The sequence below is a fragment of the Gopherus evgoodei genome, chromosome 6 (assembly GCF_007399415.2).
Source record: "Gopherus evgoodei ecotype Sinaloan lineage chromosome 6, rGopEvg1_v1.p, whole genome shotgun sequence".
Taxonomy (NCBI): Eukaryota; Metazoa; Chordata; order Testudines; family Testudinidae; genus Gopherus; species Gopherus evgoodei.
In genome coordinates, this window is record NC_044327.1 from 110,210,338 (window position 1) to 110,238,034 (window position 27,697).

Consider the following 27,697-nt stretch of genomic DNA (forward strand, 5'->3'; position numbering starts at 1 on the left):
CATGCGTTCTGCTACTGCCACAAACAATTGTGGTGAACGCCGGAAGGGTTTTGTTCTCTCAATGTAGAACGCGAGAGCTCTTCGGACGTCCAAGGAGTGGAGCTGTTGCTCTCTTCGGGATGAATGCGGCTTTGGGTAAAAGACTGGCAGGAAGACGTCTTGGTTAATATGGAAGGCGGAAACGACCTTAGGGAGGAACGCCGGGTGCGGTCGCAGCTGTACCTTGTCCTTATGGAACACCGTGTACGGAGGGTCCACGGTCAGAGCCCGAAGCTCCGAGACTCGCCGGGCCAATGTAATAGCGACTAGGAAGGCCACCTTCCAGGATAGGTACAGCAGCGAGCATGTGGCTACGGGCTCGAAGGGGGGCGCCATGAGCCTGGTTAGAACCAGGTTCAGGTCCCAAGTAGGGGTAGGCCGTTTGACCTGGGGGTAGAGCCGCTCCAGGCCCTTGATAAATCTTGACACCATTGGGTGAGAAAAGACGGACTTGCCAGCCTCGCCTGGGTGGAAGGTGGATATAGCCGCGAGGTGGACGCGTAGGGAGGAGATCGCCAAGCCGTGCTGCTTGAGAGATCACACGTAGTCCAAGATGGTGGGGACTAGTACGGCGAGTGGATCGTGGCTGTGCTGACTGCACCAGCAGCAGAAGCGTTTCCATTTCGCTAGGCAGGTTGAACGCGTGGAAGGCTTCTTGCTGCCCAACAACACTTGTTGTACTGCATCGGAACAGCGCAACTCGGATTGGCTTAACCAGCCAGGAGCCATGCAGACAGATGGAGGGACTGTAGATCCGGATGGCGCATCCTGCCGAAGTCCTGCGTGATCAGGTCCCGCCAAAGAGGTAGGGCAATCGGATTCGCCAGGGACAGATCAAGCAGCATGGGGTACCAAGGCTGCCGCGGCCACGCCGGAGCGATCAGGATGAGGCGGGCCTTGTCTCTCCGGACCTTGATCAGGACTCGATGGACGAGAGGGAAGGGTGGGAAGGCGTAGCAAAGGCGACCCGTCCACGGTATGAGAAACGCGTCCGACAGGGAGCCTGGGGAGCGACCCTGCAGAGAGCAGAACACCTGGCATTTCCTGTTCGATCTGGAGGCGAACAGGTCTATCTGGGGAAACCCCCACCTCTGGAAAATGACATAGAGGACGTCCGGACGGATGGACCATTCGTGGGACAGGAAGGATCTGCTCAGGTGATCCGCCAGGGTGTTCCGCACTCCCGGGAGAAAGGAGGCCACTAGATGAATAGAGTGGCCTATGCAAAAGTCCCACAGGCGTATTGCTTCCTGACACAGCGGGGAGGACCGGGTCCCGCTCTGCTTGTTGATGTAATACATGGCCGTTGTGTTGCCCGTGAATACCGCAACACGACGACCGTGCAAATGGCGTTGGAATGTCTGGAATGCTAGGCGAACGGCCCGTAGCTCCCGCACATTGATGTGAAGAGTCAACTCTCTCTGTGACCACAGGCCCTGTGTATGCAGGGTCCCCAGGTGCGCCCCCCAGCCCAGCAATGATGCGTCCGTTGTCAGGGACGCTGATGGCTGTGGGGCGTGAAACGGTAGGCCCGCACACACTTGGGAGGGCATTGTCCACCAGCCTAGGGAGCCTAGAACATTCAGTGGAATCGTTACGATTGTGTCTATGGCATCCCTGCGTGGTCGATAGACCGACGCGAGCCAGGTCTGCAACGGGCGCATGCGGAGTCTTGCGTGTCTGGTGACGAAGGTGCATGCGGCCATGTGCCCCAGGAGAGCGAGGCATGTTCGAGCAGATGTGGTCAGGAAGGCCTGCAGGCTTGTGACCATGGACACTATGGCTTGGAATCGGTGCCGAGGGAGGCTGGCCATCGCGAGGTTGGAGTCCAGCACTGCCCTTATGAATTCTATGCTCCGCGTAGGCACCAGAGTGGACTTGTCCGGATTGATGGTCAGGCCTAGGCTCGCAAACAGCTCCGTGATGATGGCGATGTGTCTGGTCACCTGCTCTTCCGACGTGCCTCGGACGAGCCAGTCGTCGAGGTAAGGGAAGACATGGATACGACGACGTCGCAGGGCAGCAGCGACGACCGCCATACATTTGGTGAATACCCGGGGGGCCGAGGAGAGCCCAAAGGGGAGGACCATGAACTGGTAGTGGTCCTGATTCACCAGAAAGCGGAGATACCGTCTGTGCGGGGGGAAGATCACAATGTGGAAGTACGCATCCTTCATGTCGAGAGCGGCGTACCAGTCTCTGGAATCCAGGGAAGGAATGATGGTTCCTAATGTTACCATGTGGAACTTGAACTTTTTGATGAATTTGTTCAGGCCTCGCAGGTCCAGGATGGGTCGTAGGCCCCCTTTTGACTTGGGGATTAAGAAGTACTGAGAATAAAACCCCTTGCCCCTTAGCTCCCTTGGCACCTCCTCTATAGCCCCAATGGACAGGAGCTTGTGAACCTCCTGGACGATAAGTTGCTCGTGAGAGGGGTCCCTGAAGAGGGACGAGGAGGGAGGATGGGAGGGGGGTGGAGAAACAAACTGAAGATGGTAACCAAACTGCACCGTGTTCAGGACCCAACGATCCGAAGTCAGCTGGGACCATGATGGTAGGAAGTGGCGGAGGCGGTTGAGGAAATGGAGTGGATCCAGAGAGGGGATTGGTAAACTGCTCTCGGGCGCACCTTCAAAAGTTCGCCTTGGGTCCCTGCGGTGGCTTTTCGGACCCGGAAGTGTTACCCCTTTGAGGACCTGACTGTCGTCTGCGATTTGGCCGGCATCGTCTCCGGTTGAAGTCTTGTCTGGGGCGAGGCGGGGGGTAAGTGCGCTGATGGTAGGGGCGGAATGGCCTTCTCTGAGTCTGGGGCGTGTGCATTCCCAGAGAACGCATGATGACCCAGTTATCCTTTAGGCTCTGTAGCCTGGGATCCGTCTTTTCCGAGAAGAGGCCCTGCTGGTCGAATGGCAGGTCCTGGATCGTTTATTGCAGCTCCGGCAGTAGTCCGGAAAACTGCAGCCACGATATACGGCGCATGGCTACGCCTGACGCCAGAGTCCTCGCTGCTGAATCTGCGGCATCTAAGGACGCCTGTAGCGAGGTTCTGGCGACCCTCCTGCCCTCTTCCAGGAGAGATGAAAATTCCTGTCGTGAGTCCTGAGGGAGCAGCTCTGCAAATTTGCCGACAGCCTCCCAGGTGTTGTGGCTGTAACGGCTCAGGAGGGCCTGCTGGTTCGCCACATGGAGCTGAAGGCTTCCAGCAGAATAAATTTTACGTCCCAGCAAGTCCATGCGCCTGGATTCCCTGGATTTTGGAGCAGGAGCCTGTTGGCCGTGGCGTTCCCGGTCATTGACTGACTGTACCACCAAGGAGCAGGGAGCGGGGTGTACGTAGAGGTACTCATACCCCTTGGATGGTACCATATACTTCCTTTCCACGCCGCGGGCAGTGGGTGGAATGGAGGCCGGAGACTGCCAGATGGTGTCCGCCTTTGCCTGAATTGACTTAATGAAGGGGAGGGCTACCCTGGTCGGTGCCTTCGCTGAGAGGATGCTTACTACCGGGTCCTCTACTTCCGGGACTTCCTCTACAGGAAGGTTTATGTTTTGGGCCACTCGCCTCAACAGGTCCTGATGTGCCCGGAGATCGATTGGCGGGGGCCCTGATGAAGACGTGCCCGCTACCGCCTCATCCGGTAGACGAAGACACCCCAGGGAGAAGCGGTTCTTGCACTGAAGCCTCGTCCAGAGGGGCCTCCGTTTCCCGGGAATCCTGCTGCCCCATGGTATCCGTGGGGTCTTCCTCCGTACCTGAGGGGGGGAGCCGACTGATTGTGGCCTCTGGTGCACGACGCTCCGATGGGTTGGAGCGAGCTTGTCCCGAAGGTTCACCCTGGGCTTGGTGGTATGCCCAGGGCGTCCAAAAGGACCATTGAGGTGGACCCTGGTCCTTGCGGGCGTGCACATCTGAACCCCCGTAAGAGGCGCTGTCCATATGGGACGAAGTGGACGAGTGCCTCGAAGGCCAGGGAGGAGCCGCCGATGACTGTGGCAGGCCTCTGCGCATCCCGACGTCGCTGCGCGGTGCCGGTGAATGGTACCGGGAGTCATGGCGGTACCGTGATCTAGACCGGGACCTGCTACCGGCTCGGTGCCGGGAGGTCGACCGGTGCCGTCCACTGCCGTGCCAGGATCGGCTGCAGTATGAACGTCGGTGCCGCGAGTACGACTGGTGTCGCAGGTAGCGGTCCCGGGACTGCGAGCGGTGTCTAGATCTCGAGCGGTGACGCTGTGAGTGGTCCCTCGATTTAGATCGGGACAGCTGCTTGGTAGTGCCTGGCGAATGCGGCCGTACCATGGCAGGCTTGCCCAGCGATTGTATAACCCGCACCGGCGGTGCCGGGGGTTGGGGCAGCTCGGGCTCTGTCAATGCAATGATGTCGCGTGCTGCTGAGAAGATCTCCGGCGTGGAGGGCGCGACGAGCTCGACCCCTGTCCTCACCCGGGAGCTGAATGGCACCGGACTCAACGGTCTCTGAGGGGCCGGGGTCGGCAGTGCAGCGATGCTCGGTGCCGCGGCAGATGATGGTGCCGAGCGGTCAGATTTCGAGGCACGCTCTGACTGTGGTGCAGTTGCAGGCACCGCAGGAGCCCTGTGCTTTTTGCTCCTCGGGGAGAGGGAGCGGTGCCGGCTAGGGTGCCAGGCCGGTGCTGAGCGGGAAGTTGGAGCCCTCGCCGGCGCCGGGCGGTCCGGAGCGGAGGCGACACTTGGTCCCGGTGCCGGAGTCAGTGCCGACGGTGGGGGAGTCAGCGCTGCCTCCATCAGGATCTGCTTCAGGCGACTGTCCTGCTCCTTCTTAGTTCGGGGCTTGAACGCCTTGCAGATCCGACACTTGTCCAAAAGGTGGGACTCGCCTAGGCACCTCAGACAGGAGTCGTGCGGGTCTCCTGTTGGCATCGGCCGATGACAGGCCGCACAAGGCTTAAAGCCGGGTGAACCGGGCATGGGCCCCGGCACCACGGGGAGGAAAAAGGGGCGAACCCCCGATCCTCAGTATAACTATTTACAACTATACTTACTTAACTTTATAACTACAACTAACACTATAATAACTGAACTATATACACTATACTACAGAAGAGTGAAACGCTAGGGAGGTGGAGAACGGCTAGGCGTGCTCCACAGTTCCAACGACCGACATGGGCGGTAAGAAGGAACTGAGGAGCGGGCGGGCCAGCAGGGGTATATATCAGGCGCCATGCCGGCGCCACTCCAGGGGGCGACCTGCTGGCCCACTGAGTGTTGCTAGGGTAAAAAGTCTCCGACGAGCGTGCACGCGGCGCACGCACACCTAACTGGAATGGATATGAGCAAACACTCGAAGAAGAATAAATTATTTGGGTGTCTTTAACACAGCTCTATATAAAGTAGTACTCCTAAGAGGTTATGTTTGGTCTGCTAGTAAGGATTTAAGATTTCCATACTTCTATGGAAGTACACATCTGGAGCAGAAAGCCTCAGACCCTTGTAGGCAAGTCAAAACTTGCAAGAAGTGGCAAACTTCTCGCTGGCCATTATCCAGAAAGGAACTGTCAGGGCCTATGTAAGTTAATGCCCATTGACATCTAAGGGGACAATCTTCAGCTGTTGTAAACTGTCATAACGCCATTGACTTCAGCTGAGGACTGACTCATGGTTGCATCACCTAAGACTTTCCCAGATGTTTTTGGCTTGCTAATAATCCTTTGAACTTCATGCCTAGGGGGTGTGAAACTCAAGTAGCAGCAGATTATAAACTACTTTCATTTCGAAAAATGATGGTACCATTAGTTTAGAAATCTGATACTTTTGGAGATTTTAAAGAATCTCACACACACACACACACACACACACACACACCACACACACACACACACACACACACACACACACACACACACACACACACACACACACACACACACACACACACACACACACACACACACACAGAGTATTTTTCACACGAAAGAGAAAAGAGACCCTTTTTGACCAATTTGCTACAGACTATGTTCAAATATCTTCAGACATGCAGGGAAGTATATTTAAGATCTCTATGAACAAAAAAATTAAAATTTAAAAAAAAAGCAACCAAAATGTGCAGATAATATTAATTAGGTACATATCCCTTAAAAAAAGATGCCAAAGCTTTTTAAATGAACCAACTTCTTGGAAAAATAACCCAAACTAAACATACTATCCCCTGAGATGCATAATTACAGATTCAATTAAAAACAAAAAAACATGGTAATTCTTACCTAAACCAATTATAGCTTTTGTTTGTACCTCTTCATCTGAATGTTTTGTAAAATACATCAGCAGTTCAAGTACTTTATCCTTAATGTTAACCTGGCCAAATCAAAACAAAAAATATTGATGACTTAAAAAGCAACAGCTAATTTTTAGATTCTACTTAAAACAATCTTAAAAACCTAATTGCAGAGTGAAACATACATCACTGACACCAGAGCTTTCTCAAAATAAAATAAATGGTTGCAAATTACAAGTACAGTCTAGTTTCACTGTGAAGACTTTACTTCATTGTTTCAAATTACCAAACCTATTCTGTTCTATTTACAAGTTACATTTTTTAACTTTACCCTTTTAAACACAGGACACTGAGAAGGTAAACACGGTGTATTTTACCTTACTGTTGCCTTTAAAATCTTCCTGATCAAAATCAAAATGGCGACACAGTGCTCCAACAGTGAAAAGAGATCTAAGGAGTGCTGGTTTATTGGCTGTAAGTATAGTACTGTTTGGGTCTTCTTGGTGTTGACTTTTTAATTTTGAAAGTGCACCTAAAATAAGAGAAAAGATTTAATCATAGCAAATACTGCACTCCTGAAATGACAAGCATAACCAAAATTTTTATAAAATTGTTTAATAATATATATATACGCTCTGATATTTAACTTACCATAGTATCTATTAAAACAGGCCCATACAAATTTATAATTTTGAGTAACCTTGTTTACAACAGCCCCAAGACAGCTCACACAGTGCTGCACTACCTGAAAATAAGACAGAAAATATTTATAACCATTTATTTAGAAGTCAAGATAGAGATTTTTCAAAGCAATTTAGAGATATAAAAACATATTATTCATTTAAAACTAATGGAAAATAAAGGTCTAAGTCTTCAAGACTATTTTGAAAATCTCAGACGAAGTACATAACAACTAAAGTGTAATAATAAATACACAAACTCCAGAAGATCAAGAATGTTCACAGGGATAGCCAGTTTTTCATAACTGCCGTTCAAACATTAATAGGGAAGAAATGTTCATGTGTTCATTTTAAATAACTTCTACATATTCCATATCAAACTGAACCAAAAACATTAATATAAAAAGTAGAAATTAAATCCTACCGTCATGCCATATTTGATTATAAGTTTCATGAGATCTTCCTCAATAGTGGCAAGGAAGGTCTCACTTGGATGCTCCATCAATGGCACCACCAGCTCTAAGATTTTTGCAACATTGCAGATCACCATGAAATCATTTTGGGTCTGTAAGAATAACATTTACAATGATTAAACATTTTCACCATTTTCCGTATATAAGAGCTAAGTATTTCTAATTTTATTTCAGGTTTGAGAATAACTTAATTACAGTTTTTCAATAAAAGTATACACTGATATTCAAGGATTTAACTTTTCTCTGAAGTATGTTTTAGGTATGCTGTAGCACTTCCCGGTACAAAAAGTTTGGCTAAGGGTTTAAAGATAACAATTTAAATTTGTTACCAAGTTCAAAAGTATTGCTATGCTATGATAATCAAATTTATCTCTAATTACTAATCCAATACTTTTTCACTAGGAAATAAGTGAATCCAGGTGAAATAATTGTTCTGGTAAAGATAAAAGTTATTGATGTGAAAGGTAAGTTTTATTTTATGGTTAAAATAGTCTTAATAGCGTCTTTGGTAATTATTTTGCAATTAATTATTACAAAACATTTCATGATATATCTTAAACATAACAGGAAAACTGCTGCTTAATTTTAGTTCTACACATAGGAGGAAATACAGAGTAACTAGGTTTTCTGAATTTAAATATTTGATAACATATCGTGAAAAAGGTACATACCTATATACCTTAATACACAGGTATATACAGTTTAATAAAATGTAACATTTTGATAACTGACATGGATTTAATATATTTGCAATTGATAATATTCACCCCCAGACACAGGGTCCATGTAAATCCCTCTGTATCACTTAAGTTCTCTAGAGTGGCTACGTGGGGTGGAGAGGAAGGGCTCTGGACCCTCTTTATGTTGCAAAGAGTTTCTCCCTTCCAGCCACTTATAGGATGGTATGGGAACAGTAAAGATCTATGGGGACTGGAGGGGAAATATCAAAGGAGAATGAGAAAGAACAAGTGGGAGGGTTTGGTTTTAAGGGAGAAGAGTAGGTAAATTAAAAAATGTTATTTAAAGCTACTCAGCAAAGTATTAAACAGCTTCTTATTATTTTCTCTGTTTAAAAAGCTCCATAGGTTTTCAAAAAGTAGTCAGCAAAAACTTTAGTTAGTAGGGACTTTAAAAGGACAAACAAAGAAGCTTGCATTATATACAATGAAGGAGGAGGAACCTGAACAGGGACTCCAGGAGAAGGTAACATGGTCAGCATGATAGGCTAGGAATGCAACCTAATTTATTTCAGCACTGAAAAGAAGAAGTTTGGGGTTGAGTGTAACAAAATTCTCAAAAATGATACATCAGAACTGATGCTGCTTCATCTTGAAGCTTGGGAGTATTCCACACAGGCCGAGTAGGACTTTGGATTCTGACTATTCCTTTGAAGCCCTAGAATGAATCTTTGAACTCTTCTGGCTTGTCTTCCCTAGAGCAGTGGTTCTCAACCAGGTGTACGTGTACCCCTAGGGGTATGCAGAGATCTTCCAGAGAGTACATCAACTCATCTAGATATTTGCCTCGCTTTACTGGAGAAGTCAGTACAAACTAAAATTTCATATAGACAATTACTTGTTTTATATTGCTTTACATACTACACACTGAAATGTAAGTACAATATGATAAAAATGAGAAAGTAAGCAATTTTTCATTAATAGTGTGCTGTGATACTTTGTATTTTATGTCTGATTTTGTAAGCAAGTAGTTTTTAAGTGAGCTGAAACCTGGGGGTACGCAAGACAAATCAGATTCCTGAAAGAGGTACATACAGTAGTCTGGAAAGGTTGAGAGCCACTGTCCTAGAGAATGACCAATTGCTGATACCAGGTACTAGCAACAGGTGAAGATTAAATGGGGCTGAATGTGATTTAACTACAAGCATAGAACATTTCAGAAACCATGATTTAAAAAACCTGATCTGATGAAACATTACTAGCTAGTGGGCCTAAAGTAGTTCACATGTCATAGCTGAGGAATCTAGAGAAGAAATTCTCAAAGCAAGTATTGATTGCCAGTTTACTTCATATGCACTAAAGTCTTTTGTTAACCATTTGACACTAGAAGTTACAATTTCCCAATGTGCATCCCATTAATCACAATGGGATACCAGCTAAATGATTTTAGGATTCACCTCAAGCTGCATAACTGAAGCTTGTGTAGTAGTTGCAGCATTTAAATCCCCTCCACCCCACTCAGGACAGCTTGATATACTATTCAATCAGAAGAGACAACATCTCATCGTACAATACCAAAAGTACTTTGTAGATACTGCTAGATGACAGGCTTACTATCATGATGTCCTCCATCCACAGGCAGGTGAATGGGAAGAGACCTTAACTGACGATTAAGATGATGACAGAATTTCTCAGATCAAAAGACCAGAAGTGAAATTCTGATGTCAGTGACAGAACTACCATTTACTCCAAAAGGGGCCAGGAATTCACCCTAGTAGTTTACACAAAACCTTATACAAACAGCAACATTAACAATGGGTTCCTTGCCAACTTGCTACCATAAGCAGCAATGTAAATGTAAAGTAAAGAAAGGGAATGGAATTTACATATGAAAAACTCACAAAATTGGGATTTTTAGTTTTGAAGAAAAAAAATGACTGAGGTGAAATGATTGAAACTAGCTAACAGTTACTATAATATTAAGCTTGATTATGTATTTGTGGTAACTGGAAACATCAAAAGCAGGATAAAAATTGAAATTAACAGGATAGATACATAAAATTGAACGGCTATCCAATATAGGGCAAATGGTGAATAAGTGAGTTGAACTTTAAGGGGGAATAGTTGCGTTAAATATTAATATATTTATGCAAAATTGTATGATTATTTGAAATGTCATACCATAATGGCACATGGGTAATTTTCTGCTGAGGAGTGTACAAAACCAGGACGTAAATATTATTAAAATAAAGATTAAATACATTTAAAATATAACACTCTTCTACTTATTTTCATTTTTAGACCTTAATAAATACATTTTTAATTTTTAACAAAACCTTTGCAGTTCATCCTTTGAGAAGAAAGAAAAAAGCTTGAAGGCAGACATTTCTCTGCGTCCAATACTTTTGAAAAAAACCCAACCCACTCCTATTAGAGATATATGGATTACAAAAGGTTCTCATATCTTCAGGACTGAAAACAGCCATGTAATGGAAATATTATTGCTGTTTTTTACACTCCCACCCTCAATTTCATCATGCATTTAAGATAACCCTTGAGTTCCATAATTATTTAGATGTAAGAAGACTTTAGTTTCCTATACTTACACTACATTTAGTGGTAAGGTATGGCTGCATGGTCATGGCATGTTTGACCATTAGCTGGGGCCTGATTTTGCTGAATAAGAACAAAGTGGTTATGCAAGCTACCAAGCGACCAGAATTCACACCCTTGTTGTCAGAGTCTGCAAAAATTAGAAAATACATTAAGTATATTCAATTCAAGGACAGTTCTGTCAATAAAAAAAACGGATAGCAAATAAACACAGCATATAAAAATCACTTTCACTGATAACGTATCTTTGAAAAAAATGGCATATAAATTCCTCATTAGATAAGAAAACTTGGATTAGCAGACAAAAATATAAGCACATTATCAAGAAAATATGCAAAATAATAAAGCTCCTTTGAAGTTTTCATTTATTTTTAAACCACTTATTTTTCCAGGCCACAGGCTCAGCCAATGATTCTGTAATGAATGTAAAACAGAATAATGCAAACAAAACTTGGACTCATAACAAAAACTTTCCTAATATGAAATAATTTGTTTTGTTTTTAGGTCATTGAGAAGTTTCCACAAAATGTAGCTTGGTTAATGAGATTAGCAAGTGAACATGAGCGTTCCTTTGAGCATTTTTGGGAAAGCTGATGATTAATTTTGGAGGTTTTTGCTATTGGATTTGAACTTCAGCAGATTGTGAGGTCCCTTGTAAACTTTTTAATTTCTGTACTTTGCAATCCCTTTGCACTTTATAAATAGCAGCTTTGCTTCTAACTATGTTGAAGCAGTTCAGTCTGTCAAGTCTTAGAGAATGTGGATTGATGAGAGGGGAGGAAGGCAGCAACTACTCCCAGTTCAGCCATCTTATAGAATCATAGACTGGAAAGGAACTCAAGAGGTCACCTAGCCCAGTCCTCTGCACTCATGGCAGGACTAAGTATTATCAGGACCCAGCCCTGACAGGTGTTTGTCCAACTTGCTCTTAAAAATGACGGAGATTCCACAGCCTCCCTAGGCAATTTATTCCAGTGCTTAACCACGGTGACAGGAAGTTTTTCCTAATGTCTAACCTAAACCTCCCTTGCTGCAATTTAAGCCCATTGCTTCTTGTCCTATCCTCAGAAGTTAAGAAGAACAATTCTTCTCCCTCCCTCCCTGCTCATAACAACCTTTTATGTACTTGAAAACTGTTATGTCCCTACTCAGTCTTCTCTTTTCCAGACTAAACAAAGCCAATTTTTTCAATCTTCCCTCATAGGTTACATCATTTTTGTTTCTTTAATCATTTTTGTTTCTCTTCTCTGGACTTTCTCCATTTTGTCCACATCTTTCCTGAAATGTGGCTCCCAGAACTGGATACCATACTCCATTTGAGGCTTAAGTAGCACTGTGGAGTACTTTGCATTTCCCCTTTTTGAATTTCATCTTATTTACTTTAGAAAATTTCTCCAGTTTGTCCAGATCATTTTGAATTAGAATCCTACTCTCCAAAGCACTTGCAACCCCTCCCAGCTTGGTATCATCCGCAAACTTTATAAGAATACTCTCGATGCCTTTATCTAAATCATAGACGAAGATATTGAACAGAACCGGACCCCACTCATTATGCCCTTCCACAATGCACCCACCTTATAGTAGCTCCATCTAGCTTGCATTTCCCTAGTATGTTTATGAAAAGGTCATGTGTGACAGTATCAAAGGCTTTACTAAAGTCAAGATATACCATGTCTACTGCTTCCCCCTATCCACATGGTTTGTTACCCTTTCAAAGAAAGCTATCACACTGGTTTGACATGATTTGTTCTTGACAAATCCATGCTGACTGTTACTTCTTATCTTCTAGGTGTTTGCGTACTGATTGCTTAATTATTTGCTCAATTATCTTTCTGGGTACAGAAGTTAAGCTGAGTGGTCTGTAATTCCCCGGGTTGTCCTTATTTCCCTTTTTATAGATTGGTGCTATATTTGCCCTTTTCCAATCTTTTGGAATTTCTCCCGTCTTTCATGACTTTTCAAAAATAATTGCTAATGGCTCAGATATCTCCTCAGCTCCTTGAGTATTCTAGAATACATTTCATCAGGCCCTGGTGACTTGAAGGCATCTAACTTATCTAAGTAATTTTTAACTTGTTCTTTCCCCCTTTTAGCCTCTGATCCTACCTCATTTTCACTGGCATTTACTATGCTGGGGTGGGGGGAGGAGGGATAGCTCAGTGGTTTGAGCATTGGCCTGCTAAACCCAGGGTTGTGAGCTCAATCCTTGAGGGGGCCATTTAGGGATCTGGGGCAAAAATCTGTCTGGGCATGGGTCCTGCTTTGAGCAGGAAGTTGGACAAGATGACCTCCTGAGGTCCCCTCCATATTCTATGTTAGATGTTCAATCACTATCAACCTTCTTGGTGAAAACCGAAACAAAGAAGTCATTAAGCACCTCTGCCATTTCCACATGTTCTGTTATTGTTTCTCTCCCCACCTCCCATCACTGACTAACGGGCCTACCCTGTCCTTGGTCTTCCTCTTGCTTCTAATGTATTTGAAGAATGTTTTCTTGTTACCCTTTGTGTCTAGCTAGTTTGATCTCATTTTGTGCCTTGGTCTTTCTAAGTTCTAATACATATTTGTGTTGCTTGTTTATATTCATCTTTTGTAATTTGACCTAATGTCAAACAGATAGCTAAGGGTTAACATCTCTTTCACCTGGAAAGAAGTATTCTGAACACCTGACCAGAAGACCAATCAGAAACAGGATTTTTCAACTCTGGGTGGAGGGAGTTTTGTGTCTGCGGTTTTTTTTCTTCTGCCTGATGCTCTCTCAGCTATGAGGAGTGATTTCTATTTCCTGCTCTCTAATCTTCTGTTCCAAGTTGTGAGTACAGAGATCATGTATTTACATGTCTATAGTTGCTGGAGTGCTTTGAATTGTATTTTTGAATAAGGCTGTTTATTCATATTTCTTTTAAGCAATCGACCCTGTATTTGTCACCTTAATACAGAGAGACCATTTGTATGTAATTTTCTTTCTTTTATATAAAGCTTTCTTTATATAAAGCTTCTTTTAAGATCTGTTGGAGTTTTCTTTAGTGGGGAACTTCAGGGAATTGGGTCTGCAGCTCACCAGGGAATTGGTGGGAGGAAGAAATCAGGGGGAGGTCTGTGTGGGCTAGATTTACTAGTCTGACTTTGAATTCCCTCTGGGTGAAGAGGAAAGTGCTTTTGTTTTCAGGACTGGAATTACAGAGGCTGGACTCCCCTCTGCTTAGATTCACGGAGGTGCTTCTGTGTATCTCTCCAGGAGCACCTGGAGGGGGGGGAAGGGAAAGATTTATTTCCCTTTGTTGTAAGACTCAAGGGATTTGGGTCTTGGGGTCCCCAGGGAAGGTTTTTCAGGGGGATCAGAGTGCCCCAAAACACTCTAAATTTTTGGGTGGTGGCAGCAAGTACCAGGTCCAAGCTGGTAACTAAGCTTGGAGGTTTTCATGCTAACCCTCATATTTTGGACGCTAAGGTCCAAATCTGGGACTAGAGTTATGACATGAGTGGCAGCGGTTACGGGATAGACAGAATCCAGAAGCCAGTAGGAATATTTTATTTTCTTTTCTCTGCTAGGGGCTTTTTAGCAGAGAGAAAACAGTTTGGTTTTAACAGGGAACCAAAGAGAATTTTTTTTTCTGCTCTCTCCTGGCAGTTTGTGGCTTGCATATTAAGCAAGAACCCATTAAGGGGCTATTAAGAGTCTTTTGTGACAATAGCACTCCCATTGAGAGTCATTACCAGCACTATATACATGCAAATAAAGTGTTTTTTTTCTGGTTTGCTTTACATTGAAAACAAAGGGCAAAAGCACTGTTGCTAGGCAGACCCCAGGAGGCAACAGAGCCTGCAGTTCAGAAGATAAACACCGGAGGGCACCCCAACACAAGAAAACAGGAACCATGACTTCTAAGGAAAAAATTGAGGCCGAAGAACAATTCAAAGAAGCTGAACACAGGCGACAACTGGAAAAAAGACAAAAAGAGGTGGAGCTGAAAGAAAAGGAAGAAAGCATCAAACTGGCAGCCTACCAAAGAGAACTGGCAGCCAAAGAGGCAGCACACAAAAGAAAACTAGAAGAAGAGGAGGTGGCCCACCGAAGGAAACAAGCAGAAGAAGAGGTGGCCCACAGAAGGAAACAAGAAGAAGAAGAGGCGGCCCACCGCCGAGAAATGGAAAAACAACAAAAAGAAAATGAAGAGAAGGAAAAACAGAGAAACATGAACTGGACTTAGCGCAAGCTGGGCTGCATGTGCCAGCCAATCCTAACAACCCTTCGCCAATTATGGTTCCACATCACAGAAAATTTCCCACCTACAAGGCAGGTGATGACACCGAGGCCTTCTTGGAAAATTCTGAAAGAGCCTGTCTTGGGTACAGCATCCCTGAAGACCAGTACATGGTAGAATTGAGGCCACAGCTCAGTGGACCTTTAGCAGAGGTGGCAGCTGAAATGCCTAAGCAGCAAATGAATGACTATAAACTTTTTCAAACCAAGGCCAGATACAGAATGGGGATAACCCCGGATCATGCCCGTCGGCGCTTCAGAACCCAAAAGTGGAAACCAGATGTGTCATTTCCCAAACACGCCTACTACGTTGGGAAAAATTATGAGGCCTGGATATCAGGACACAATGTTAAAACCTTGGAAGAACTGCACCTCCTCATACAAATGGAGCAGTTCTTGGATGGTGTTCCTGAGGACATAACACGGTACATACAAGATGGAAAACCCAAAAATCTCACTGAGGCGGGGGAGATTGGAGCCAGATGGATGGAAGTGGCAGAAAGCAAGAAAGCTACGGTCAAGGGGAACGAATACCCCAGGGGGCACACCGACCATAAACCCTACAACCGAGGACAGCCAAAGACCCCACATACAACCCAAGTCAAGCCACAGACGCCCTATTCGTCCACCTCACCAGTCTCCAGTAACTCACCTCGGCCCAGTGACCCATCAGATGGAAGATGCTTTAGGTGTAATGAACTGGGACATATCAAGGCCAACTGTCCAAAGAACACCATGCGAGTGCAATTCATTACACCACCATCACACTAAAGATCCCCAGGCCCGGATGCCTCTCAGATACCCTTGGAGCGAAGGGAAAATTTGAGAGTGGGCGGAAAGAAGGTTACTGTGTGGTAAGACACGGGGGCACAAGTGTCAGCTATCCACCAATCCTTCGTTGACCCCAAATTCATCAACCCAAAGGCCAAAGTTACAATTTACCCCTTCATGTCACAAGCTGTAGACTTGCCTACAGCTCAACTGCCTGTCCAGTACAAAGGCTGGTCAGGAATGTGGACTTTTGCAGTCTATGACAATTATCCTATCCCCATGCTACTGGGGGAAGACTTGGCCAACCAGGTGAAGCGGGCCAAGAGAGTGGGAATGGTTACACGTAGCCAAACCAGGCAAGCTTCCAGACCCATTCCTGTTCCTAAGCCGTCCACAGAGGCCCCGTCTGTGTTACCAGAGACCCAGACAGAGGTAGTGGACCCGTATTCCATGCCAACCACTGAAACAGCCACAGCACCTCCAGTCCCAGGCCCGGAACTGGAACAGCAACCCGCACCAGCAATTGCAACCACATCTTCAAACTCAACGCCAGAGGGCGCCAGCGAGCCAGAACTGGCAGAAGCAATATACAGCCATACCCAAAAGGCTCAGCCAGAGCCTGAAATACCCTCAGGTGCACCAGCGGAGAGTGGTTCACCAGCAACGGAAACCACCCCATCACCTACATTGCTTCCAGAGGGACCAAGCCCAAGTCCACAGTCTGAGGAAGAACTGGTGACCCCAGCCTCAAGGGAACAGTTCCAGACCGAGCAGGAAGCAGATGACAGCCTTCAGAAAGCTTGGGCGGCGGCACGGAGCACCCCACTGCCTCTCAGCTCTTCTAATCGATCCCGGTTTGTTATGGACCAAGGACTTTTATACAAGGAGATTCTTTCTGGTGGACACCAGGAAGAATGGCAGCCGCAAAAACAGTTGGTGGTTCCAACTAAGTACCGGGGGAAGCTCTTAAGCTTAGCCCATGATCATCCCAGTGGCCATGCTGGGGTGAACAGAACCAAAGACAGGTTGGGGAAGTCCTTCCACTGGGAGGAGATGGGCAAGGACGTTGCCAAGTATGTCCGGTCTTGTGAGGTATGCCAAAGAGTGGGAAAGCCTCAAGACCAGGTCAAGGCCCCTCTCCAGTCACTCCCCATAATTGAGATCCCATTTCAGCGAGTAGCTGTGGATATTCTGGGCCCTTTCCCAAAAAAGACGCCCAGAGGAAAGCAGTACGTACTGACTTTAGTGGACTTTGCTACCCGATGGCCGGAAGCAGTAGCTCTAGGCAACACCAGGGCTAACACTGTGTGCCTGGCCCTAACAGACATCTTTGCCAGGGTAGGTTGGCCCTCCGACATCCTTATAGATTCAGGGTCTAATTTCCTGGCAGGGACCATGGAAAAACTGGGGGAAACGCATGGGGTGAATCACTTGGTTGCCACCCCGTACCACCATCAAACCAATGGCCTGGTGGAAAGGTTCAATGGAACTTTGGGGGCCATGATACGAAAATTCATCAACGAATTCTCCAATAATTGGGACCTAGTGTTGCAGCAGTTGCTGTTTGCCTACAGGGCAGTACCACATCCCAGTTTAGGGTTCTCACCATTTGAACTTGTGTATGGTCACGAGGTTAAGGGACCATTACAGTTGGTGAAGCAGCAATGGGAGGGGTTTACGCCTTCTCCAGGAACTAACATTCTGGACTTTGTAAGCAACCTACAAAGCACCCTCCGACATTCTTTAGCCCTTGCTAGAGAGAACCTAAAGGATGCTCAGGAAGAGCAAAAGGCCTGGTATGACAGACATGCCAGAGAACGTTCCTTCAAGGTAGGAGACCAGGTTATGGTCTTGAAGGCGCAACAGGCCCATAAGATGGAAGCATCATGGGAAGGGCCATTCATGGTCCAAGAGCGCCTGGGAACTGTAAACTACCTCATAGCATTTCCCAATTCCTCACTAAAGCCTACAGTGTACCATGTTAATTCTCTCAAGCCTTTCTATTCCAGAGACTTACAGGTTTGTCAGTTTACAGTCCAGGGAGATGACGTTGAGTGGCCTGACGGTGTCTACTACGACGGGAAAAAAGACGGTGGCCTGGAAGAGGTGAACCTCTCAACCACCCTGGAACGTCTGCAGCGGCGACAAATCAAGGAGCTGTGCACTAACTTCACCCCATTGTTCTCAGCCACCCCAGGACGGACTGAACGGGCATCCCACTCCATTGACACAGGTAATGCTCACCCAATCAGAACCCCACCCTACCGGGTGTCTCCTCATGCCCAAGCTGCTATAGAACGGGAGATCCAGAACATGCTACAGATGGGAATAAACCGCTCATCTACCAGTGCATGGGCATCTCCAGTGGTCCTGGTACCCAAACCAGATGGGGAAATACGCTTTTGCGTGGACTACCGTAAGCTAAATGCGGTAACTTGTCCGGACAACTATCCAATGCCACGCACCGATGAGCTATTGGAGAAGTTGGGACGTGCCCAGTTCATCTCTACAATAGACTTAACCAAGGGGTACTGGCAAGTACCGCTAGATGAACCTGCCAAGGAGAGGTCAGCATTCGTCACCCATGCGGGGGTGTATGAATTCAATGTCCTTCCTTTCGGCCTTCGAAATGCACCCGCCACCTTCCAGAGGCTGGTAGATGGTCTACTAGCTGGACTGGGAGAATTTGCAGTTGCCTACCTCGATGATGTGGCCATTTTTTCAGACTCCTGGCCCGAACACCTACTACACCTGGAAAAGGTCTTTGAGTGCATCAGGCAGGCCGGACTAACTGTTAAGGCCAAAAAGTTTCAAACAGGCCAAAACAGAGTGACTTACCTGGGGCACGAGGTGGGTCGAGGAACCATAAACCCCCTACAGGCCAAGGTGGATGCTATCCAAAAGTGGCCTGTCCCCAGGTCAAAGAAACAGGTCCAATCCTTCTTAGGCTTGGCCGGATACTACAGGCGATTTGTACCACACTACAGCCAAATCGCTGCCCCACTGACCGACCTGACCAAAAAGACCCACCCAAATGCAGTTAAGTGGACTGATGAGTGTCAAAAGGCCTTTACCCAACTTAAGGCAACTCTCATGTCTGACCCTGTACTCAGGGCCCCGGATTTTGACAAGCCATTCCTAGTAACCACGGATGCATCTGAGCGTGGTATAGGAGCAGTTCTCATGCAGGAAGCAATGGATCACAACTTCCATCCTGTCGTGTTTCTCAGCAAAAAACTGTCTGAGAGGGAAAGTCACTGGTCAGTCAGTGAAGAGGAATGCTATGCCATTGTGTACGCCCTGGAAAAGCTACGCCCATATTTTTGGGGACGGCGGTTCCAGCTACAAACTGACCATGCTGCACTAAAGTGGCTTCATACTGCCAAGGGGAACAACAAAAAACTTCTTCGTTGGAGTTTAGCTCTCCAAGATTTTGATTTTGAAATTCAGCACATCTCAGGAGCTTCTAACAAAGAAGCTGATGCACTCTCCCGTGAGAGTTTCCCAGAATCCAGTAGTTAAAAAGTGTTCTTACCATGTAGAAGTCTGTTAGTTATATATTTAGTGGTATATGTAAAGGTGCATGTGTTGTATTAATCTGTTTATTTTCAAGTTCTAGAAGGAAATCGCCGCCAGTGAGCTTCCCCACTGTCTGCAATTTGGGGGGCGTGTCATAAACAGATAGCTAAGGGTTAACATCTCTTTCACCTGGTAAGAAGTAATCTGAACACCTGACCAGAGGACAATCAGAAAACAGGATTTTTTCAACTCTGGGTGGAGGGAGTTTTGTGTCTGCGGTTTTTTTCTTCTGCCTAATGCTCTCTCAGCTATGAGGAGTGATTTCTATTTCCTGCTCTCTAATCTTCTGTTTCCAAGTTGTGAGTACAGAGATCATGTATTTACATGTCTATAGTTGCTGGAGTGCTTTGAATTGTATTATTTTGAATAAGGCTGTTTATTCATATTTCTTTTAAGCAATCGACCCTGTATTTGTCACCTTAATACAGAGAGACCATTTGTATGTAATTTTCTTTCTTTTATATAAGCTTTCTTTTAAGACCCTGTTGGAGTTTCTTTAGTGGGAACTTCAGGGAATTGGGTCTGCAGCTCACCAGGGAATTGGTGGAAGAAGAAATCAGGGGGAGGTCTGTGTGGGCTAAATTTACTAGTATGACTTGCATTCCTCTGGGTGAAAGAGGAAAGTGCTTTTGTTTTCAGGACTGGAATTACTGAGGGTGGACTCCCTCTGCTTAGATTCACAGAGGTTGCTTCTGTGTATCTCTCCAGGAGCACCTGGAGGGGGGAAGGGAAAAGATTTATTTCCTTTGTTGTAAGACTCAAGGGATTGGGTCTTGGGGTCCCCAGGGAAGGTTTTTCAGGGGGACCAGAGTGCCCCAAAACACTCTAATTTTTGGGTGGTGGAAGCAAGTACCAGGTCCAAGCTGGTAACTAAGCTTGGAGGTTTTCATGCTAACCCCCATATTTTGGACGCTAAGGTCCAAATCTGGGACTAGAGTTATGACACCTAGCTTCCACCTTTTGTAGGACTCTTTTTTGATTTTTAGACCATTGAAAATCTCCTGGTTAAGCCAGGGTGGTCTCTTGTCATACATCCTATCTTACCTATGCAGTGGGATAGTTTGCTCTTGTGACCTTAATATCCCTTTGAAAAACTGTCAACTGTCTTATTTTGTTTTTCCCATTCAACTTGCTTCTCATGGGATCTTACCTACCAACTCGCTGAGTTGCTAAAGACTGCCTTCTTTAAATCCACTATCTTCATTTTGCTGTTCTCCCTCCTACCAATTCCTTTGAATCATGAACTCCATCATTTTATGATCACTTTCACCCAAGCTACCTTCCACTTCCAAATATTCAACTAGTTCCTCCCTATTTGTCAAAATCAAATCTAGAACAGCCTCTCCCCTAGTAGCTTTCTCCACCTTCGAAATAAAACTGTCTCCAATATATTCCAAGAATCTGTTGGATAATCTGTGCCCTGTGGTGTTATTTTCCCCAACATATGTTGAATAGTTAAAGTCCCCTATCACGACCAAGCCCTGTGCTTTGGATGATTTTGTTAGTTGTTTAAAAAAAAACCTCATCCACCTCTTCTTCTTGGTTAGATGGTCTGTGGTAGACCCCTATCATGACATTTATCATTACCCAGAGACTTTCAACAAGTCTGTCTCCTGTTTCCATCTCAACCTCAGTCCGTGTATACATTTTTAATATGTAAGGCAACATCTCCTCCCTTCCCTCCCGCCTATCCTTTCTGAGCAAGCTGTACCATTCTATACCAATATACCAGTCATGTGTATTATCCCATCAAGTCTCTGTGATGCCAACTATGTCACAGTTGTTTTTATTTACTATCATTTCAAGCTCTTCCTGCTTATTCTCCATACTTCTCAAATTAGTTTACAGACATCTAGGATACTGATTTGATTTCTCCCCCAAGTTCTGTCACGTGGAGCTGTACATTAAAACTTTCATTCAAGGCTCTCAAAGCACGTTGCAAACACTATGTCCTACAGTCTACTTTCCTCACCAAGACATCAACATCAAGATCTTCTGTATAGGAAAAGACGGGGAAAGGTGCATGGGTGACAGGAAGATTGGAAAAAAATTTGTGATTCATATGACATGCGTTTTAATCTAAAATTTGACACATACTATGTGACCCTGAGCAAATAGCTTAATCTCTCTGCCCCTATTTTTTCACATCTGTTGTTAAGTATAGATAATAAAACATACCTAATTAATAGGTTGACACACTAAATTACTGTTTGTAACGTACAATGAGATTATTGGATCAAAGGCACTGTTATAAAAGGAAAGTATTATTACATTTGTATAAATACAAAGCATCTCCCATCCCTTCATAATCATAGTAATTCCTTTGTGCAACATTTAGAACTATGCAAACCTTTCAGCCCTTTTCTATCTGGCTTTTTACAGCTGTGGAAATCTTACCCCATACACCTGATTCTCATTTCCACTAAGGCTCTTTCATATTGCTTTGGCAGTGTAAGTGGCCCTTAAAGCAACCAAAGTTAGTGTAAACTTCCAGAGTAGTGTACAGGGGTCTCAATGCAATGAGAATCTGGCCCTATATAGCCTTTGTGATTATGATATGCATACTCTGCTGGGTAAACCACAGCGGATATAGTTTATAATGTCTGCAAGCTGAAAGGGGCTATGGGAAAACCAAAGCATTAATTGAATTAAAATCCACAGCTAGTTAATATGTTAAAGATGCACCTTTTTAATCTGGACAGGGTTGTGGGACAAAGAGGCAGAGTTGAAGTTACTTGTATAGCTTGTAGGTTGCTGTATTTCCATATTTTCAATGTCTGTGAGGAAATGCTTTTAAGAACTATAACGTTCTACTAAGGATTTCCCCTATCCCTTTAAGCTATTGAAATGTATTTACAACTTTACATCCAGTTTAACCAAGTTTCCTGTCTAGGAATAATAGCACTATTACTAACAACAAATATAGTGCTTTACATAATCAAAAACCTTTAATAATATTATTCAACAGTCAGAGAGATTAAGTAACATTAAAATCCCCATTTTAGATCAAGGGAAATGGAAGCACAGGGAGATGATGTCATTTGTCCAAGATCACACAGCAAGTCAAAGTTGGGAATAGAACTCAAGAGGCACTGACTCAATCCAATAGACCAGGCTATCACTTAATGAAAGATAAAACAACCTAAATGAAGTATGTGTACAACATCTACAGCTAGTCTGTAAATAATCCAAACATTCCCTATTACTCTAACAAAGCAAAGCTTCTTACTATTTCAAGTTGTATCAAAAGCTGGCAGTTGAACTTGAATATACACATTAGGTAATTTTGTCACAAGCTATAATTATACCCTTCATGAAAAAATAACAAATGAAATTCATAATTTTAAAATTCTTTTAAAGATAAAGCCTAGTATTTAAAGAGTATATCTACAATATGTGTCCAACAGAAATGCACACAAAACTAACTTACCTCTCTCTCACACAAAATGTGAAACTCAAAGTTACTATTTTTCCCAAATGGGAGTTATCTACTCAAAGATTTAGGAGCTCTAAATGGCCACAAGAGCAAAGACATTTCTTAAAATCTTTGACCTATGAGGTATTCTGCTTGGTAAAGAGATGCTAAAAATGGATTTTATCATCACAACCATGTGTGGATGAAAAAATAACCTGTGGTAATTTATACTGTCATGTACATCTCAGATTCAGAATTTAAGACCAGAAGGTATCTTTATATCATCTAGTCTGACCTCTGGTATATCACAGGTAATTAAATTCCTCCCAATTATTCCTATAATGAGCCTAATAAATTGTGTTTCACTAAAATATATCTTCCAGAAAGGCATCCAGTCTTGATTTGAAGACATCAGGAGTTGGAGAAGCCACCTTTTCCCTTGATAGTTTGTTCAATCAGATAAACCCTCTTGCTATTAAAAAATTATGCCTTATTTCTAATTTGAATTTATCCAGCTTAAACTTCCTGCCATGTTCTTGTTATGTCTTATAACAACATTCTATATTTCACCAGGGTGATAGAACCAGAAAACAATAGCACCAGAACAATTTTAATGAAGGAAAAAAAATGTTTTCAAGCAGCATCTTCTTCAAGTGACAAGAGTAAGATTTATTGTAATAGTAGTTAAAAGTTCAATTTAATCATAACAAAGGAAGCTTTAATTTAAATGTCTTGAGCAGTGGCGGCTCCAGGCACCAGCATGCCAAGCGCGTGCCTGGGGCAGCAAGCCACGGGGCGTGCTCTGCCGGTCGCCGCAAGGGCGGCAGGCAGGTTGCCTTCGGTGGCATGCCTGCAGAGGGTCCGCTGGCCCCACGGCTTCGGCGGACCTCCCGCAGCCGTGCCGCCGAATCCGTGGGACCGGGGACCTCCCGCAGGCAAGCCGCCAAAGGCAGCCTGCTTGCTGTGCTTGGGGCGGCAAAATACCTAGAATCAGAGGAGTGGCCGTGTTAGCCTGGATCTGTAAAAGCAGCAAAGAATCCTGCGGCACCTTATAGACTAACAGACGTTTTGGAGCATGAGCTTTCGTGGGTGAATACTCACTTCGTCAGATGCATGTATTCACCCACGAAAGCTCATGCTCCAAAACGTCTGTTAGTCTATAAGGTGCCACAGGATTCTTTGCTGCTTTTACAAAATACCTAGAGTCGCCCCTGGTCTTGAGACAATCCTTGTCTTATCCACTACTGTCCTTTTTTAAACAGAGCTATAGATTTTTACAAACAGTGTCTGATTTCATATATGTAATAACAAAAAATATATTAATACTATTGGATTGTAAGTAATTACATTACCTGCTAGAGATTCCTCATATTTAAGAATGTGCTCAACCAGATTATCAACAAGCTGAGTACAGGCTTTCTTCACAGGTTTATATGAGGCATCTTCTTCTGATTTCAAAAGCTATTGCAGACAGAAAGACAGGAGATGATTAAGATTTAATATAAACTGCAATACACTGAATCGTTCCAATAATTTGTACTTCAATGTATGTTACATTTGTAACAATTATCATAGAAGAAGGAGGATTTCATGACACATATAAAGTTATCCAAGTTCTTCCTAAGCAGCCCTGAAAAGCACTTTGTGGAGGCAAAAAATTAAACTATTTAACAAAATAAATATTACATTTGAATGGGGGATATCTAGGACCAAAGCACTACAATTAAAATAATTAAAGGGTAGGGCAGCAAGCAAAGCTCATTCTCGAAGTTTAACAAGCGTAATACTATCTACCTCAGTGATAAGACAATGTTCAAAATGTTAACAGAGTCATGTTCCATTGTCTTTGTCTTTTCTCACTCCCCATTACTCACTATTAACTTCCTGATGCCTGAACTGGCTTTCTGTTGTCCATGTGCCTTAATGTGCAACTTGTAAGAGGTGCTGTCCTGGTGCAATATTATAATCTGTTTTGATTTGTTTCTCCTTACCCCTTTTAGTAGCATAAGAACATAAGAATGGCCATACTGGGTCAGACCAAAGGTCCATCTAGCCCAGTATCCTGTCTTCTGACAATGGTCAATGCCAGGTGCCCCAGAGGAAATGAACAGAATAGGTAATCATCAAGTGGATCCATCCCCTATCGCCCATTCCCAGCTTCTGGCAAAGACAGGATAGGAACACCATTCCTGCCCATCCTGGCTAATAGCCACTGATAGACCTATCCTTCATGAATTTATCTAGTTCTTTTTTGAACCCTGTTATAGCCTTGGCCTTCACAACATCCTCTGGCAAAGAGTTCCACAGATTGGCTGTGCGTTGTGTGAAGAAATACTTCCTTTTGTTTGTTTTAAACCTGCTGCCTATTAATTTCATTTGGTGGCCCTCATTAGTGATTACACCAACCACCTCCACTTGCATTCATAATCACATAACTGCTGCAGTTGCTACAGAGATGTTTTCTGTATGGAAAAAGTAATATTATGGAAGTATCAAGACCAAGATTTGGAAAAAATGGGCAGTCTAACTTTGGGCTCCAAGTTTATATTTCAGCACCAAAACAACTGGCCTGATTTTAAAAAGTGTCAAATATTTAGCTCCCATTAGTGTCTCTGAAACTGAGAGGTGCTCAGCACTTTTGAAAAATCAGTTCAATTGTTCAGGCACAAAATATGGACTTGGAGCTTAATTTTAGGCACCCATTTTTTAAAGTCTTGCTTTTAATGTTTATGAAGGTGTCTTTTAATGCAGATGAAAATATAGAGGAGAATGCAAAACCATGTGACCAGCCAGCTCTCTGGGGATTTCAGGTAGTCCATGTATACTGCAGTAAGACCCTATGCAGTAACAGAAGAAATGCAGTCACTAGCTATCACTCTCAACAAGTGCAAGAAGTAACCAGAGAACTGGGAAAGAAATAAAGCGAGTAGTTACAGGCTGGGATTTTCAAAGGGCCAAAAGAAGTTAGGCACCCAAATTCCACTGAAATTAAATGGGAACTGGGCACCTAACTTGCTTAGGTGATTTTGAAAACTCCCAGCCGCTGTCTTGAAAATGGGCAAAAAAGATGACCTCAAGAACTAATAACTAGTCAGCTTAATGCCAATATTGAGTAAATACAATAAATAAAGCCAGCATCTGGACAGGACAGTGAAAAACACACTTGCTCTGGCAGTACCACCAGAAATGGACTGAACTGTTCTTCCTCCATACCCAGTTCAGAGTATCTGCTCAAAGGTGCCCTAGAGGGAGAAAGAGGTGAAGCCTCTCTTTTGAAATGGGTGGGTTCTATAGATGGGTATTGTTCCCCAACAGGGCCAGCAGAACAGAACAGGTGCGCCAACTGGGTGCTGCAGAGGGCCTCATGATGTGGGAAACCAGTGCTCCTCTGCTGTTGTGAAGGAGGTAATGCCATGATGCCAGTGGTCTTTTGGGATACTCTTAGTGGTGGTAGGGAAGCGGCAGCCCTCGTGTTCCATCCGAATCCTCAGAGGAGACTGGTTCCAATGGCAGTACCATTGGAGCCAGTGGAAGTGTGTAAACCATAGGAAGATGTGTTGAAACGTCTTGACTGTGGTATGTCCTGAGTGGGAGATCTGGCCTCCCTAGATATGGATGGTAGTGGAAGGCCACTAGAGTACACAGTTCATGTGGCTCTGGTGCTTTCTCCAATCTCCTGATGTTAACGATACTCATTCCACAGCCAGAACCGGTGCCCAAGTGGAGACTTTCCTGAAACTGATGAATCTAGTCTTAAGGGAGCCCTACGTTGACTGTGTGTGCAGCTCGGCATGTCACACTGGCGGACCTGCCAGTTTGTGAGGGTTTTTTTGTCATGCCTGTACGTGTTGGAATACACTGCCTCACCATGGCTGGAACTTGTGGGAGGCGCATCACCATTCTTTGGTTTGGAGGAAGACTTACTGCCATGCTTATGTGCATGCTTCCTTACCTCCCAACTAGGCCCTGGCATGGGGTCCCTAGTGGCAGTACCACCGGAGCTGGACTCAAACTCCATAGCTGGAGGTGCACTCTTGGCTCTCTCAAGCTGATGCTGGGGGGGTGGGATTCCCCTGGCCCATGGTCTGTCTGCCTGAGGTCTCGTGGTGACTTCCATGAGCTACTTCTTACGGTGGAGAGCCTGGCCTTCTTAGGTACGGCTTGGGAAAGACTGGCAGATATTACATTAATGGGCAGCAGGCACAGATTTTAAATCCTGGTGTCTTTGGCACTGTCCAGTACCCATGTGTGGGTACTTGGGTAAGGAACAACAGTAAACAGATTCCCCTAAGTCTCAGTTCTACTATAAATGTTACTAAAAGTTAAAACTATGTTAAAACAATAAAAACAGCAAACACTACAAGAAAAACTAACTATATACTATTCTAAACTTTTTAATGTGCATCATACACAAGAGGACACTAGTAGCTCCGACTTGGACCATGAAGCAGTGAGAAGAAGCCGGAGATGCGGTTGAGCTGCTTGCCCTTTATCACCTTGGACAAAACAATGAGGCGAGGTGAGGCAAGGACACATGCCCGGACCCCAAAGGAAAGTACTACTTCCAAATTCTCCAGCTTTGGATGCACGGCATGGATGTGTAAACCCTCAGTGGAATAAAATAGGGACCATTACTCGAAGGACTAGTTTTAGGTATAAAAGCAGTGGCAAAGGAAGGATATAACTGTTAAAGTCAAAAGGTTGTAACAAAAAAGTCAAGAGAATGTTAGATTTTGCCATTCGGATAACAGTGTAAAGAACTATTCTGGAAGTTTGTGGAGTTACATTTTAGCCCTAGGTTCCATGAAAAATACTAAGATTCTTCTGACATTTGTGAAATGAGCCTTTCAAAACTATTACTTACATTTTGAAGAAGTTGTTCAAACCAATCATATCCTGTGTCTCTACAAGCTGCAACCTAAGAAAGAATATTTG

The 27,697-nt window shown here is 44.5% G+C and overlaps 1 protein-coding gene across 4 annotated transcripts in view; it reads right to left on the reverse strand.

The window, feature by feature from the left end:
* NIPBL (NIPBL cohesin loading factor) overlaps positions 1–27,697 on the reverse strand; it is a 328,437-nt gene that overhangs the window by 16,439 nt on the left and 284,301 nt on the right. For all 4 annotated transcript variants that reach the window (XM_030567521.1, XM_030567520.1, XM_030567523.1 and 1 more), the window contains 7 exons: positions 27,627–27,680; positions 24,115–24,223; positions 10,727–10,863; positions 7,395–7,535; positions 6,942–7,035; positions 6,668–6,822; positions 6,280–6,370 (listed from right to left, as the gene is read on the reverse strand). In XM_030567521.1, coding sequence (XP_030423381.1) covers positions 6,280–6,370; positions 6,668–6,822; positions 6,942–7,035; positions 7,395–7,535; positions 10,727–10,863; positions 24,115–24,223; positions 27,627–27,680 — 781 coding nt within the window. The remainder of the gene's footprint in view (positions 1–6,279; positions 6,371–6,667; positions 6,823–6,941; positions 7,036–7,394; positions 7,536–10,726; positions 10,864–24,114; positions 24,224–27,626; positions 27,681–27,697) is intronic.